General features: G+C 37.8%; 1 protein-coding gene across 1 annotated transcript; it reads left to right on the top strand.

The window, feature by feature from the left end:
* LOC107617543 (coatomer subunit alpha-1) lies at positions 1 to 5321 on the top strand. Its single transcript, XM_016319319.3, has 4 exons — positions 1 to 211; positions 331 to 566; positions 1248 to 1742; positions 2017 to 5321. Exons 2-4 carry the CDS (start codon positions 359 to 361, stop codon positions 4965 to 4967), a joined length of 3654 nt encoding a protein of 1217 aa, XP_016174805.1. The 5' UTR covers positions 1 to 211; positions 331 to 358; the 3' UTR covers positions 4968 to 5321.
* The last annotated feature ends 10593 nt before the right edge of the window (positions 5322 to 15914 follow it).

Below are 15914 nucleotides of genomic sequence, written 5' to 3'. Positions count from 1 at the left end.
ACACGAAGTAATTTGACATGTGTTGAAGAGTTTCATGTAATACAAAATTTTGATGGTAAAAATAAGAGCAAGGTGACTGACCCAAGTTCTTAGATCTAAGCTCCACACTATTCAAACCCCTTTCTCCTTCATTTCTCTTCCCATTTTGGATCTGAACTTGTTCTTCTTCCCTCTTCTCTCCACGCATGCATTAGCCCTAACCTCATCTCAGGTAACTAACTCCTACTCTCCCTTCCCCTCAACTCTTCAATTCTTCAATTTCCACTTTCACTACATACTTCGCTCGATCGATCCATCGCTTCGATTTCATTTGACGGTGTTTCCTCGCAGAGGAGATCGCTAGTTTCCATTGGAGAAGATGCTGACTAAGTTCGAGACGAAGAGTAACAGAGTGAAGGGCCTCAGCTTCCACCCCAAGAGGCCATGGATCCTCGCCAGTCTTCACAGTGGAGTTATCCAGCTATGGGATTACCGCATGGGAACCCTAATTGACAAGTTCGACGAGCACGATGGTCCTGTTCGAGGGGTTCATTTCCACTACTCTCAGCCTCTATTCGTTTCCGGAGGTTGCTCATAACCCTTGATTCATTACGATTTCCTTGTTCTAGATTACTTTCCATGCTCTGTTTTTTCTGCTTTTTCATCTGCATCTGTGTTCCATTGAGTTTTTGTGGATCTGTGATTGTTTAATGCCATATTGTTTGTTCTTTTGTCCTACCGTAGATCCATTTAAATGGGTCGGGAGAGTAAGAGAGGGAGGGTTGTGAAAAAGATTGGCTTTTGATAGAATACTAGTTTCATCCTTTTTTTTTTAATACTGTTTGATGGTTGTTGTGTTTTGTGTGTCGAGGCATGAAGAGGAAGAAGTTTATGTAGTCTATCTCTTTGGATCTGATACTTGGTAATATACTAATATGTTGCACCAATACAAATATGATTATTAAATGATATAAGTTTGTTTAAGTGTAGAACACAAATACAGAGATATAAATTAAATATGTATGTATACATTTCTAAACAACAAAAAATTCAAATAGAGTACAAAAATATTTAAAGATGAAACTTCGTTAGGTATACAAGAGAAAAGGTATCGTCACAATGTTGATGTGTTTTTTGCTTTCAACTATAGAATGTGCTATGATAGTATAGATCGTATCTTGTTCTAATCATTGGGGTTTTCGTGTGATTCTATTTCCGACAGTCTTCTTTCTGTTTTTTTTTTTTTTTTTAATTTCCCCATTGGGCAGGTGATGATTACAAGATTAAGGTTTGGAATTACAAGCTGCATAGGTGTTTGTTCACTCTTCTAGGACACCTTGATTATATTCGTACGGTGCAATTTCATCATGAGAACCCATGGATTGTGAGTGCGAGTGATGATCAGACCATTCGCGTTTGGAACTGGCAGTCACGTACCTGTATATCTGTTTTAACTGGCCATAATCATTATGTTATGTGTGCCTTGTTCCATCCAAAGGAGGACCTTGTTGTGTCGGCCTCTCTGGATCAGACTGTTCGTGTTTGGGATATTTCTTCTCTCAAGAGAAAAAATGCGTCTCCTGCTGATGACCTACTGCGGCTGAGTCAGATGAACACAGATCTTTTTGGCGGTATTGATGCAGTTGTTAAGTATGTGTTGGAAGGTCATGACCGGGGAGTCAATTGGGCTTCATTTCATCCTACACTGCCTCTTATTGTTTCGGGAGCAGATGATCGGCAAGTAAAGCTTTGGAGGATGAATGGTAAAATATGAAACCACTTGGTCTTAGTTACACTGAGGATATCCCTGTCTTTCCATATCTTATTTTAAATATTGAGCTGATCTGAATTCCTTATAATATCATTGCTTTTCTAATAATTGTGCAGAGGAACATAGATATATTTATTTTGAGCTAAATTTTATGTCTAGCCTCGGTTGATGGATGCTTGAAATATTGTAGACTATGCTGTATAGGGAAAAAGAAACTTGATACCATTTAAATTTATGCTACTTATAAAATATTTCTCTCTTTTCAGACACAAAGGCATGGGAAGTGGACACTTTGAGAGGACACATGAATAATGTTTCATGTGTAATGTTCCATGCAAAACAGGATATTATAGTCTCAAATTCTGAAGATAAAAGTATTCGTATATGGGATGCAACAAAGCGAACGGGAGTTCAAACATTCCGCCGAGAGCATGACCGGTTTTGGATTCTGGCAGCCCATCCTGAAATGAACCTGTTGGCAGCTGGTCATGACAGTGGCATGATTGTTTTCAAGCTGGAGAGAGAAAGGCCAGCATTTGTAGTCAGTGGGGATACGTTGTTCTACACAAAAGAACGGTTCTTGTGTTCTTATGAATTCTCCACTCAAAGAGACACACAAATCCTTCCATTTCGAAGACCAGGCTCCCTAAGCTTGAATCAAAGTCCTAAGACTCTTTCCTACAGCCCAACTGACAATGCATTTCTTCTGTGTTCAGATGTGGATGGTGGATCTTATGAGTTATATTGCATAACAAAGGACAGCTATGGTAGGGGTGATTTGCAGGATGCTAAAAAAGGTCATGGAGGATCAGCAGTCTTTGTGTCCCGGAATCGGTTTGCCGTGCTTGAGAAGAGCAACAATCAAGTCCTTATAAAAAATTCAAAGAATGAGACTGTTAAAAAAAGTGCCCTTCCAATTGCCACTGATGCAATATTCTATGCAGGAACTGGGAACGTACTGTGTAGATCAGAGGATAGGGTTGTAATATTTGATCTTCAGCAGAGGATTGTTCTTGGTGAACTTCAGACCCCATTCATCAAATATGTTGTCTGGTCCAATGACATGGAACATGTTGCTTTGCTCAGCAAACATGCCATTATAATTGCCAGCAAGAAACTTGTGCACCAATGTACACTCCACGAGACAATCCGTGTAAAAAGTGGAGCCTGGGATGATAATGGAGTTTTCATTTATACAACACTGAACCACATTAAATACTGTCTTCCCAATGGAGATAGTGGGATAATAAAAACACTGGACATTCCGATTTATATCACAAAGGTTTCTGGAAACACAATCTTTTGCTTGGATCGTGATGGAAAAAGCAGAGCAATAATTATTGATGCAACCGAGTATATTTTTAAGCTTTCCCTCTTGAAGAAGAGATATGATCATGTCATGAACATGATAAGGAACTCACAGCTCTGTGGACAAGCCGTGATTGCTTATCTCCAACAGAAGGGCTTTCCCGAGGTTGCACTCCATTTTGTGAAAGATGAGAGGATTCGTTTCAATTTGGCTTTAGAGAGTGGGAACATTCAAACTGCAGTTGCATCAGCTACAGCAATTGATGAGAAAGATCACTGGTATCGTTTGGGGGTTGAGGCTCTTCGCCAAGGCAATGCTGGCATAGTAGAGTATGCTTACCAGAGGACAAAAAATTTTGAGCGATTATCTTTCTTGTATCTTGTCACTGGTAACTTGGAGAAACTCTCAAAGATGTTGAAAATAGCTGAAGTTAAGAATGATGTGATGGGCCAGTTTCACAATGCTTTATATTTGGGTGATGTTCGAGAACGTGTTAAGATCTTGGAGAATGTAAGCCATTTGCCCCTTGCTTACATCACTGCATCAGTCCATGGCCTGCATGATGTTGCTGAGCGGCTTGCGGCTGAACTGGGAGATGATGTTCCATCTTTGCCGGAGGGAAAAGTTCCATCTCTCTTGATGCCGCCATCACCTGTCATGTGTGGAAGTGATTGGCCCCTCCTTAGGGTCATGCGAGGCATGTTTGATGGTGCATTTGACAATGCAGGTAGGGGAGTTGCTGATGAAGAAGAGTATGAAGCTGCTGATGCAGATTGGGGCGAGGAGCTTGACATTGTTGATGTGGATGGCGTACAGAATGGAGATGTTGCTGCTATCCTGGAGGATGGAGAAGTAGCTGAAGAAAATGATGAAGAAGGTGGATGGGAGATGGAAGATTTAGGTCTGGGCCCTGAAGAGGACACCCCAAGAGCTGCTAATAGCGCTTCTTCCGTTTTTGTGACTCCGACACCTGGTATGCCAGTAAGCCAGATATGGATTCAGAAATCATCTCTTGCTGCTGATCACGCAGCTGCTGGAAATTTTGAGACTGCAATGAGGTTATTGAACCGGCAGCTTGGAATAAGAAATTTTACCCCCTTGAGATCTATGTTTATTGATCTCCATAGTGGCAGTCATTCGTATCTGCGTGCATTTTCTTCTGCTCCAGTCATATCACTTGCTATTGAAAGAGGCTGGACCGAGTCAGCCAGTGCTAATGTGAGGGGCCCACCAGCACTTCCTTTCAAATTCTCTCAACTTGATGAAAAGCTTAGAGCTGGTTATAAGTTAACTACTGCTGGAAAATTCACCGAGGCTCTTCGGACATTTGTTAATATTCTTCATACAATTCCTTTAGTGGTCGTTGAGTCAAGGAGGGAAGTGGATGAGGTGAAGGAACTGATTATCATAGTCAAAGAATATGTTTTGGGTCTGCAGATGGAACTGAAGAGAAGGGAAATCAGGGACAATCCCGCAAGACAGCAGGAACTTGCAGCTTATTTCACTCACTGCAACCTTCAGACACCTCACTTGAGGTTAGCCTTGCAGAATGCCATGACCGTCTGTGTCAAGGCAAAGAACCTTGCAACAGCTTATAACTTTGCCAGGAGGCTACTTGAAACAAATCCCACTGTTGAAAGCCAAACAAAGGCAGCAAGGCAAGTGATTGCAGTTGCAGAAAGAAGTATGACTGATACAACAGAGTTGAACTATGATTTCAGAAACCCATTCGTAATTTGCGGTGCAACCTATGTGCCAATCTATCGCGGACAGAAGGATGTCTCTTGCCCATATTGTACTTCCCGATTTGTGCCAAGCCAGAAGGGGGAGCTGTGTACTGTTTGTGATCTTGCGGTGGTAGGGGAAGATGCTTCTGGACTGCTTTGTTCGCCTTCCCAGATACGTTGATTTGAGCTGTATGACCAGGAACATTTTTCTCAAATCTCGTTTCAGGTAAATTTACAGCACTAGATAGGTCCTCTTTAATAGATCTATATTTCTCATGGCACTGTTGTAGAAGCTAGAAATTGTCAGGAGGAAGTAATTCACTTTTTTGCATTCCCTTGTGCTTAGTTTAGTTGCCAGTTATTTTCATTGTAATAAATACATTTCGTATCCTGAGGGGTGGTTTTAAGTTTTTTCATACACAAAGTGAAAGGTTGTACTTAGATTAAGATTTGCAATTTGTAGTTCTATCTAGTAAGGTGGTACATATTAATTTGCGCTTTGGGGTTCACTAAGAAAAAAGAAATGTTGTTACCACTTCGTTTGAGCTTTTGTTTGATTGTGTATTGACTTGTGGCTCTGCATATTTTCTTGTGTTGCAGTTAATTCTTTGTGGATTTTGTCAACTAATGTCCTTGTTATTTTTTTTTTCCCTTTCAATAAATAAGTTTTGACAGTAAGCACCCTAACAAGTACGGCGTTTGTCCTAATCCTGTTCTTTAACGTCGTGTGTTTTGACCTATGATGCATGTAGGGGTGGCAATATGTATCCTAACCGCGGGTACCCAATCCGATCCCACCCGTTCGGGTAAGGTTGCCAACTCGATCCGCAACGGGTAGGGTAGAGTGCGGGTAGGATTCTCGTGCGGGTCGGGTAGGGTGCGAGTTGAGCTCAACCCAACCCGACCAACTCGCACTCTATATATGTTTATATTATATACTTATATAAAAATATGTTTTAAGTGAATGTTGAATCAAAGACCTCTTACTAAATGCGAAAGATCCTTAGTCACTAAAAGAAAATCATTAATTGATAATTTAATATTTTTTTTTACATAAAAATCAGTTCTATTTTAAATTATCATCAAGTTATATAATAATGTTGTATATTTTTTGTAATCCGCGGGTAGAATCGGGTACCCGCGGGTTAAGAGCGGATAGGGTTAGGGTTGGGATATTCTCAACCCGCGAGTAGGGTTAGGGGTGGATCCAAATCCTATCCTATCCTATCCTACCCATTGCCACCCTTAGATGCATGGACAGGGATATGCGAACATGTGAATTTAAATTATAATTTAAATTATAAGACACATGAGAACATGTGAATTTAAATTATAATTTAAATTATAAGACACATGAGTACGGTATATATATATAAAATATTTTTTTAGATAAATTGTAATAATATTTTAATATTCTATTGATATTAAAATATAAATTAAATTTTTAATTATTTTTAATATTTTTTAATTATATAAAATATTTAAATATTTTTTGTTTTAATAATATATATTATTTTTAAATTTATTTTATGAATACATATTAAGAATAAGGTTAGATATGTTGACATGTGATGATATTTAGATATGTTCAAATATGTTTGGAGAATAATTTTTACTTTTTTATCAAGACATAGTTTAGACACAGAAGATACGCGTGTCGGACGAGTGTCGATGAATGTTGTGTTTAAAATGTATTCGTGCACACGAATACGATAAATCTGAGAAGGATCCGAACTTCATAGGGACGAGTATTTCTAACTTAATTGTTCTGTTACGGCTTCCTTTGAAATTGTTCTATAGTTCAAATGTAAAGTTAATATATATATATATATATATATACCATTTTAATTTTGAAGTGAACCATTTTAATTTTGAAGTTATGCACGAAACCTCAATTAGGTAATGATTTATTCGATTCTTCTTGGGCTTTCTATTAACAGAAGATGGTCTTAGTCTCTCTCATGTATGATTCAACACATTAACTAACTTGGGTTGGTCGAACGGTCAGCTCACTCGTCTGTTTAAGCAAGTGTCGAAGGTTCGAATTCAGCTTTGTGCATGCAGCAATTCATTGGCCAGCAGCTGGTCTGGAATTTAAAGTCCACAAACTAACCGGCAAGTGCACCGAGTCGTACTAAATAGTACCTCAAGTGAATGAGGGTCGGTCCCACGAGGATTGATGGACTAAGCAACAATGATTGCGTAATTTACTTAGTTAGACAAAAAAAATGGTGTTATAAGAGTTCAAAAGCATTAACAGTAAATTCAGAATATCAGAAAGCAAACAGTAAATTGGTGTGAATAATATGGGCGAAAATAGTTAAGGTTTCAGAGATATTTATCTTTCGGATTAACTTTTCTTACCAACTATTTTAATCATGCAAGATTCAATTCATGTCAAACTATATGTGACTAAACCCTAATTCCTTAGACCTTTTTAATCTCCTCTATCTTTCCTCAACTGCTAATTCCTTGGTCGCTTGATTTCAATTAGAGGGTTAAGTTGAATTCTAGTTTATATGCCACAGAAATCCTAATTATCCAAATATAAGATGATTATATGTCACGTATCCCGTTAAGTTCGGATAATTAGAAATTTAGGAGAAATTGTTTTCAAGCTGTTGTTCAAGTAAAGAGTTTTTTCAAGTTTTACAAGAACTCAATTAGAACAAGTGTCATACTTCCGTTCCACCCAGATTCATAAGATAAAGAACGAAAACAATTCTTGAAATTGAAATCAATACATGAATTAAAATAGAACAGTAATAGTATTAATCTATAGAATAAACAGAACTCCTAACCTTAACAGTGGAGGTTTAATTGCTCGTGGTTTAGAGAGAAAACTAGGGTTCTAAAAAACTGTAAAGTGCGGAATGAGGTATAAGAGAAGAGAGGAGCTCGAAGGGCTGATTCTTTTTCTTTTTATATCTAATCCTACTTAATGTAAAATATATTTTTTAAAATTAAATAATATCTTTTCCTAATTATAATTAGAATAAATGTTTGAGCTCTTCGTGTAGGCCATGATGAATGAGTGGGGACCATTGCCTTTCATAGGAGTGGCGCCTAACTTGAGATGATAGAGTTGGACTTGGAGGAGGCAGCTAGGATTGGGCGTGCATTGCTTGACCTGGCGCCTAACTTGGGAGGGTGTAGTGCCTAACTTGAGGCTGGCCGAACCCAATTGAATGCTTATGATTGTCCTGGCGCCACCTTGGCAGTGTGCAAGTGAGGCCTTTCTCTTGTTCGCCACCTATACAGCATGCACTTAACGTGTAGAGTTTGTCTTGGTGCCTAACTTGGAGAATCCCAAGTTAGGCGCCACTCTTGCCGAATTGCTGGAGAAGAAGTGTAGACTATTATACATCGTTGGAAAGCTCTGGAAGTTACTTTTTCAATGCCACTGAAATCACGTTAATTGGACTTCTGTAGATCGAGTTATTTGTGTTAGAGTGTATGGAGGTCAGGGTTGACAACATCATTCGTTTCCTTCTCTTTTTCTACAGAAATTTCATCAAATCCATCCGAATGCTTCCTAAAATAAACAAAATTGTACATGAATCAAAGTAGCATCCATAGTGGCTAAAAGATATTTAAATCTTGATTAAAATCAACAATTTGAATGCAAATTCACTAGAAAAAGATAGGAAAGATGCTCACGCATCAGTGGCAGACCCTTAAATGGAGCTCAGATCCACGACGGATTAGTCTTTAACTTGTCGGGTTGAGGGATACCGTGGAAAACAAAAAAAAAAAAAACATCGATCATGAAATCTCATGTGTTTTCTCCTTCATCTTAGTTCAACAATTTTGTAGCAACAACAAAATTCTCTACACATCTCAAATTTTTTTTTGTGACTAAGGACAAAAGTAACACACATAAAACAAACTAAGAGAAAAGGGACATATTCTTTGCTACTTAACCAAATCTTGCTGGGACAACAACCACTCCGTATAAAAAATATTGGAACGCACGGCAGTTTTCGCTAAGTAATCCACTGCCGCGTTCACAATTCATTGGATTAGAGCCAAATCCACAGTGCAGGACTTGTTACACAGTTTTTGGATCTTGACGGTGAGATTAAGATGAACACCCAAAGAGCTCTGAACAATAGCATGATACACATTGATGCAATCTGTCTCACAAATGACCTCTTTAAACCCACAATTCTAAGCCAAACAGAGACCACACAATATGGCAAAAAGCTTACTTCTAACAACATTGACCTCAGGAAAAATACCTGAATCATCCTTAATCCAATTATCCAAGTGATCCCTAAGAATGCACCCAAAACCAGCCACATCCCGAGAAACCAAAATACGAGCATCACAATTCAACTTAATCACCGAATTAGGAGGAATCCAAGAAAAGGAAGGAGAATTTGGGTTTGCGTTCCCTACAAAAACAAACATGATACCAAAATCTTTAGCTACATTTTTAATTAGAAGAATTACCTTAAAAGTACTCCAGGCATTATCATCCTTGAAAATATCATTGTTACGATCACATCAAATCCACCAAATTGCCACGAAGAACAAGCACTCGCTAGCATGAAAGTTACGCTTGACCCAACTATGGAAATTCCTGCCAATATCATCTATGTTTCGTCCAATCCCCAAGATATGCCAAACATCTTGGGCTTTAATGCAATCTCTGAAGTAATGCAATACATCTTCTTTCACCAGGTTGCATCGAGGGCAGATCGCAGAGACACTAAGCCTTTGCAGCAACAGAATCGACTGGTTGGCACGACATTTTGAATCTCGAGCCACAGGAGTAGCTTAATCTTTTTCGGAATTTGCATCCATTAAAGCCAGAGTAAATTAATAGCAGGATCCCAAAAAGTCTCATGACTCAGCAACCAATCATATCCGCACCTAACCGAACAAACCTTAGAGTTAGAACTACTCCACAACCAATCAAGATCAAGATCACCATACAAACCTGGTCGAATAGAAGTCAACCTGATTTTAAAGTCATTAGCAATGGAAGTGAACAACACTCTCCAATTCCAGTGATCGTGGGACCAAACATCCTCTACCCTCAAAGCTGTGTTCGTGATATGAACAAAAGGAACAAAAGCAGCAAGACAACAATCCGAGTGCCACTTTTCAAACTAAAAAGATTGAGAAAGGCTACTGGTATTCCAAGAAAACCCCTTGATGAATCCATATTTGATGATATATTTTGGCTATAATTGGATGGATTTCATCACATAAACTCACACTTATTCACCAAAATAGCATACTTTTGTGTTTGATCCCTAAATTGAGCCTAAATGTGAAAACATGCGTTTTTTTGCTTAAATTGAGCAATTTAATCTCACTTTTATTCCATTCGATGTCGTGATATGTTTGTTGAGTGATTTCAGGTCCTAGAGGCAAGAATGATTTGGTAGAAGTGGAAGAAAGCATGCAGAAAGGGAGAACATATGAAGAAAACAAAGAAGAAAAGCATTTCAGCCTGTGCCCACACACAGGGGTCAAAATCAGGACCTGTGCGTCCGCACACCTTCTGTGCCCACGCACAGGGGTCAAAGTTAGGACCTGTGCCCCACACAGGCTGTACCCATACTCAGGGCAGAATGGAAATCAGGACCTGTGCATCCGCACAGGAGGAAAATCAGCAAGTGTGCTTATGCACAGACCTGTGCATCCGCATAGGTACCAGCGCGTGCCTCCATTAAAATTGCATGTGGACTCGCGTTTTAGGGGCTTTTTGGCCCATTTTTGAAGGCTTTGAAGCATATTTGAAGGGGGAAGCAACCATATATCATACCATACACTACCATAGAAGAGTTTTTAGGAGTAGTTTTAAGGTAGTTAGCTTAGGTTTTCTCTCAATTTCATTAGGGTTTTAATTAGGTTTTCAATGTAGAATTTTATAGTTCAAGTTTTGCTTTTGGATTTTGCTATCTCAATGTAAGTATTTCTTTAATTTCCTCTTTTATTATACTCCTTGTTCTACACTTGCTCCTATTTCGATTCCTCTTGTCTATAGATGCATAGTTTTGCAATTTTGAGTTTTGGTTTATGAATTTGATGTTTGATGCTTATTTTATGTTTGTTGAGTTGCTTTTGTTGCTTGTTATCATTTATGCTTCATAGCTTTCATGATTTTTCCAATTTTGCCATATTTTATGTTTATGCCCTCTATGTGTTTGATGAAATGCCAATTTTGATTATGGGGTAGATTTCCATCCCTTGGCTTGGGGAATTGAGTTTATGGATTACTAGAGCCCTAATGTCCAATATTTAGTGATAATTCTTGGGTTGTTGGTTGTTATTATTTCCACTAACACTAGCTTTTCACTAAGCTAATTAGTAAGTTAGCTAGGAATTGTGGATTAATAATAATCATGCTCACTTAACTTATCCTTCGATGTTAAGGGTTGACTTGGTGAGATTAATCTATCATAATTATCGTAGTTGTGGTTATGGCAAGAAAGGGATTCCATGACTCATCCCAAGTCAAGGTTTCATTTATGTTTTAAACCACTTTTTCAATCAATTTTGAATCTTACTTGTTTATATTCCATACATAGTTCTTTTATTCATTTATTAGTTTATTAATTGCAATTTTGGCTTGTTCCTTTATCTCTTTATTTTGTTTGCTTTCATCATTGAAAACACCCCTTGTTTTCCACAACTAAAATTGTGTGCACTCTTTGGCATTAGTTCCTAGGGAGAACGACCCGAGAGTCTAAATACTATCGGTTAATTTGATTTGAAGTGTGACGATCTTTAGAATAATAATTTGATGGATGATCAATTGTTGGGTTTGGACTATACTTGTAACGGACAAATTCTATTTTTAGTGTGAAAATCCAAACCTATACTTTTGGTCATTACCAAATTTTTGGCGCCGTTGCCGGGGAGTTGTCATGGTGCTTGTTATTGGCTATTGTAAATATGTTAATATGTAAATAGTTGGTTTTGATTGATTGCTTGTTTTTGCTAAGTCTTAGGAGTTTATTTTATTGTTCTTATTACCTTTGGTTTTTATTTTCTTTTTATCCTATGAATTCTCACCCATGGCATTGTGAGTTTTGTTGTTATTGTGTTGTAGGAATTGGGAATTTCAAATGCTTGTTACCTAGATGGAATGAAAGGAATTCACAACAAGATTTGGGTACATAAGCTTTGGAATCTCAAAAGCCTTGGAGAAAACAAGCTTGGGTGGGATTTCAAGGAGGTTTGATGAGAGCTCTCCATAAGTCCAACTTAAGGACACTAAACCAAAGTGCTAGGTGGGAGACACCCCACCATGGTAACATTGTTCTTACCCTTTTTCTTGTATATAATTTTGGTTTATTGCATTTTTGCTTATTTTGGTTTGCTTAGGATTAGTTTAATTTTGAGTTTAGTAGGTAAATTTGCATGTGGGTCATGAAATTTTGGATGTTTGAATGTTTTTAGGGTTGAGCTTTTATTGAACTAAGGCTTGGTACCTTAGAATTTTGGAGAAAAATTTTTGCGAAACAGGGCATCTGTGCGTGCGCACCATTCTGTGCGAACGCACAAAACTGCATTTTTTGCCACCTGTGCGGCCGCACAAGCTTGTGCGTTCGCACACTCCTTGACATGCCCTCTGGTCGCAGCACCAGCACAGCCCGTGCGTGCGCGCTGCCCTATTTTTCTTGACCTGTGCGTGCGCACCAAGCTGTGCATTCGCACGCGTCTCCCTTCTTACGTTATCTGTGCGGGCGCACAGACGTGTGTGTCCGCACACAATTTGATAGCCTCTCTGGTGGGAGCGAGGGAACGGCCTGTGCGCATGAACCCTTGCCCTCTTTTGCTTCTATACGCGCGCACAGACCCGTGTGCGCGCGCACATATGATCCTTCATGCCAAAAAAAAGAGTCTTCTGTGCGTGCGCACGATCTTGTGCGTGCGCACGATCTTGTGCGCACGCACACTTCTTCATCCCTCTTCTGCCAGGAGCGCTCGCATAGAGTGTGCGAGCGCACACCTTCCTTTTCCCTCATAGTGTGCATACGCACACGTGTCTGTGCGTACGCACACCCCCTGTTTTCTCACTATTATGCTTCCTTTCCCTTCTTCTTCCTCTACACTTCTTCTCTTCTTTTCTCATCCATCCCTCTCTTCTCTTTCTTTTACCTTATTTTCTACTTGTTTTACTTCGTTTTCATTGCATCTAATTTTTGTTTTAGTAATTATATTTATTTTGCTTTAAGTTGTTTGTTAGGTAAATAAACTGCAAGTGTTTGCTTGTTGATTGATTGGGTTGTTTGTTGATTGAATTTCATCAATGCACTTATACTTTGCCTTCAATTCCTATCACCTAATTGAATTTACACATTTACATTTTGTTGCATATTAGGTGAAACTTTTATGAGTGTACATGGAATTTAGTGAATTGAATTGAGTTGCTTGTTCACCATGGATTTTAAGTCACTATAATCACATCACAAGGTCCTTTTTTCTTGTTAATGTCTTGCATTTGTTTGAGTTGACTTAACTTGATTCTATCAAGTTGGTCACCTTTCTGTAACAAACACCTTAACTATGTGATTATTTGATTATGCCTAAGGATGAATAAGTAGTTCTTCTTCATCATTGAATTGGTTATTGTTTGTTGTGCTATTATATCAAATTTTACTCTTTCACTTACACAACTTCAATATCCAATAATTTCTACATTCAATTCACTTTTGTTGTAGTTGCCTAAGTTTGTATGTGCTTAAATGTTGCTCATCCATTAGTTGCATCTTAGGCCATTTAATTGAGGAACTCATTCTTACTTTTTGATTGTGTGGATACCATTTTAACCGGCCGTATGTGTATTCTATCCTCATGCACACTTGGAATACACACACGGCTAATCATTTTCATCGTACCACACAACTACGCAAAATTTCTCAATTAGATGTGTGTTTACTCTCTCCTTTACCTTTTGTGTTACTTGCCCTATGATTCTAATTATAATTTATTCATTCTTTTGAGGATGAGACATAAAGACAAGGAGCCAGGAGAGGAGGAGGATACCGAAGAGGGAGATGCCGAGCATGCATTGGACTTGGCAATTTCCTCACAACCCAAGCCCCTGCATCCGCCAACTGATGGTGAAGCTCTTGAGAGACATTCTCCCCGGATTTTGTTCGTGCACGGAGGACCGTGCAACGCTTAAGTGTGGGGAGGATTCGTCATTTTGGGGCGTAAACTTTCTTTTCCGAACACTTTGCACTTTATTTTTGTTTCTTTTTACTTGTAGATATTTAGAGTGCTCTTAACTGTTGCATTGCATTCTCTTTTAGTATATATATATATATATATATATCTTAGCTTAGACTATTGCATTTTGCATTTCTAGTTGGTATATATTTTATATGTTGCATTTTTGCATATTTCACTTAGTATATATTTTATAGATAGAAGTTGTGATTGGATGATGTGAATAGTATAGCACCTAGTTCAATTTTGTCCTAATTGTTCATGTTAGTTTTTGCATTGTTTAAAATTAGGAATAGAACTAGGAAAATTTTTGAAAATTGTATCCATCACGTCATACATACATATAGAAAATAATTTTGGTGAAAAACAACAAAAATTTTTCAAGAATTTTATTTTTAGGGCATTCTATAGAATTGATTTGGAAAATTATTTTTAAACTTGCTTGAATGATATTTTATGTAGCATAGAAGCGGAAAGAACAAAATACCTTGTGAGTTTTTGAGCTTTAATGAGTGGTTACACATTACAACCACAATTTTTGTTCATTGTGTGCTACATCTCTTCTATGATTGTGATCTTGGTTTTGCTTGATTCTTTATTTTCGATGTTTGATGTCTTGAATGCATTTAGCATGATTGAGGCCATTTTTGAATTAAACTCACTCACCCATATGGACTTACCATTCCATCTACCTTTGTTAAACCCCTTTTGAGCCTTTTTAATCCCTTTGTTCTAATTGTTAGCACATCACAACCTTAAACGAAAAAACCATGAATAACCTTGAATTACTTCTTTGATTAGCTTAGGTTGAGGAGTGTGTGTCATTTAAGTGTGGGAGAAAATTTTGGGAAGCATTGGTAGAGAAAAATTTTGTTTTGGGTAATTATTGAAAATTTGGAAAAAATGGGTGCACATTCATGTGTCAATTTGCTTTAACCATATGCATTTGTCATAGACAAAAAAAAGAAATAGAAAAAAAATGAAATGAAAAAAAATAATAAAAGGGGACAAAGGTTACCCGAAAGAAAAGAAAAAATGAATAAGGAATGCATATGTATTTTGAATAGAAACTAAGGCATGAATGTGTGTGAAAAGAAGTAATGCGTGGTTAGAATGCATTTTTTGTGGGTTGATTGATATAGGTTAAATTGGGTACTTGAGCTAATCAAAGATTCAATCCTTTAGTCTACTTAGTCATATACTCATCCTACCCTTACCCCAACCCCATTACAACCCTCTAAAGACCTCATGATACTTGCATATATGCATAAAATACTTGTTGATTGTTAGATGAAAAGCAAATCCTTGAAAGCATGATTAGAGGAGACTTGAGTGATTAAACCCTAAACACCGAGCGTTGAGAGTGTATACATACCTAGTGAGGGTTCAATCACTCAATTCTATGTTTCCACCCTTCTTATCATGCATTCTTGCAAGTTGCTTCTTTTTGATGACTGAATCAATTCTTTAGATTTAGATTGCATTGAGCTACTTCTCTGCTTAGCCCTATACGTCTATACTCTTACTTGAAAATTTGATTGTTTGTTTTCACCAAATCAATAGGACATATAGATACATATATATAGATAGTATATAGCATAGTTGCATGCATGAACGTAGTTGCATTGAATAAGTTGCTTGCCCTTTTATCCTTCTTCTTTGTATGTGTTTAGCATGGGGACATGCTATTGTTTAAGTGTGGGGGTATTGATGATATATTTTGGCTATAATTGGATGGATTTCATCACATAAACTCACACTTATTCACCAAAATAGCATACTTTTGTGTTTGATCCCTAAATTGAGCATAAATGTGAAAACATGCGTTTTTGTGCTTAAATTGAGCAATTTAATCTCACTTTTATTCCATTCGATGCTGTGATATGTTTGTTGAGTGATTTCAGGTTCTAGAGGCAAGAATGGTTTGGTAGAA

This window comes from Arachis ipaensis, chromosome B9 (assembly GCF_059453495.1).
Source record: "Arachis ipaensis isolate K30076 ecotype BB chromosome B9, ASM5945349v1, whole genome shotgun sequence".
Lineage (NCBI taxonomy): Eukaryota > Viridiplantae > Streptophyta > Magnoliopsida > Fabales > Fabaceae > Arachis > Arachis ipaensis.
Note: the sequence above shows the minus strand (reverse complement) of the source record. Positions and strands in the feature narration are given on the sequence as shown.

Coding starts and splice junctions, on each gene's coding strand:
- LOC107617543 (XM_016319319.3), top strand. CDS start 359: ATGCTGACTAAGTTCGAGACGAAGAGTAACAGAGTGAAGGGCCTCAGC. Junction 567..1,247: donor GCCTCTATTCGTTTCCGGAG/GTTGCTCATAAC, acceptor CCCATTGGGCAG/GTGATGATTACAAGATTAAG. Junction 1,743..2,016: donor AAAGCTTTGGAGGATGAATG/GTAAAATATGAA, acceptor CTCTCTTTTCAG/ACACAAAGGCATGGGAAGTG.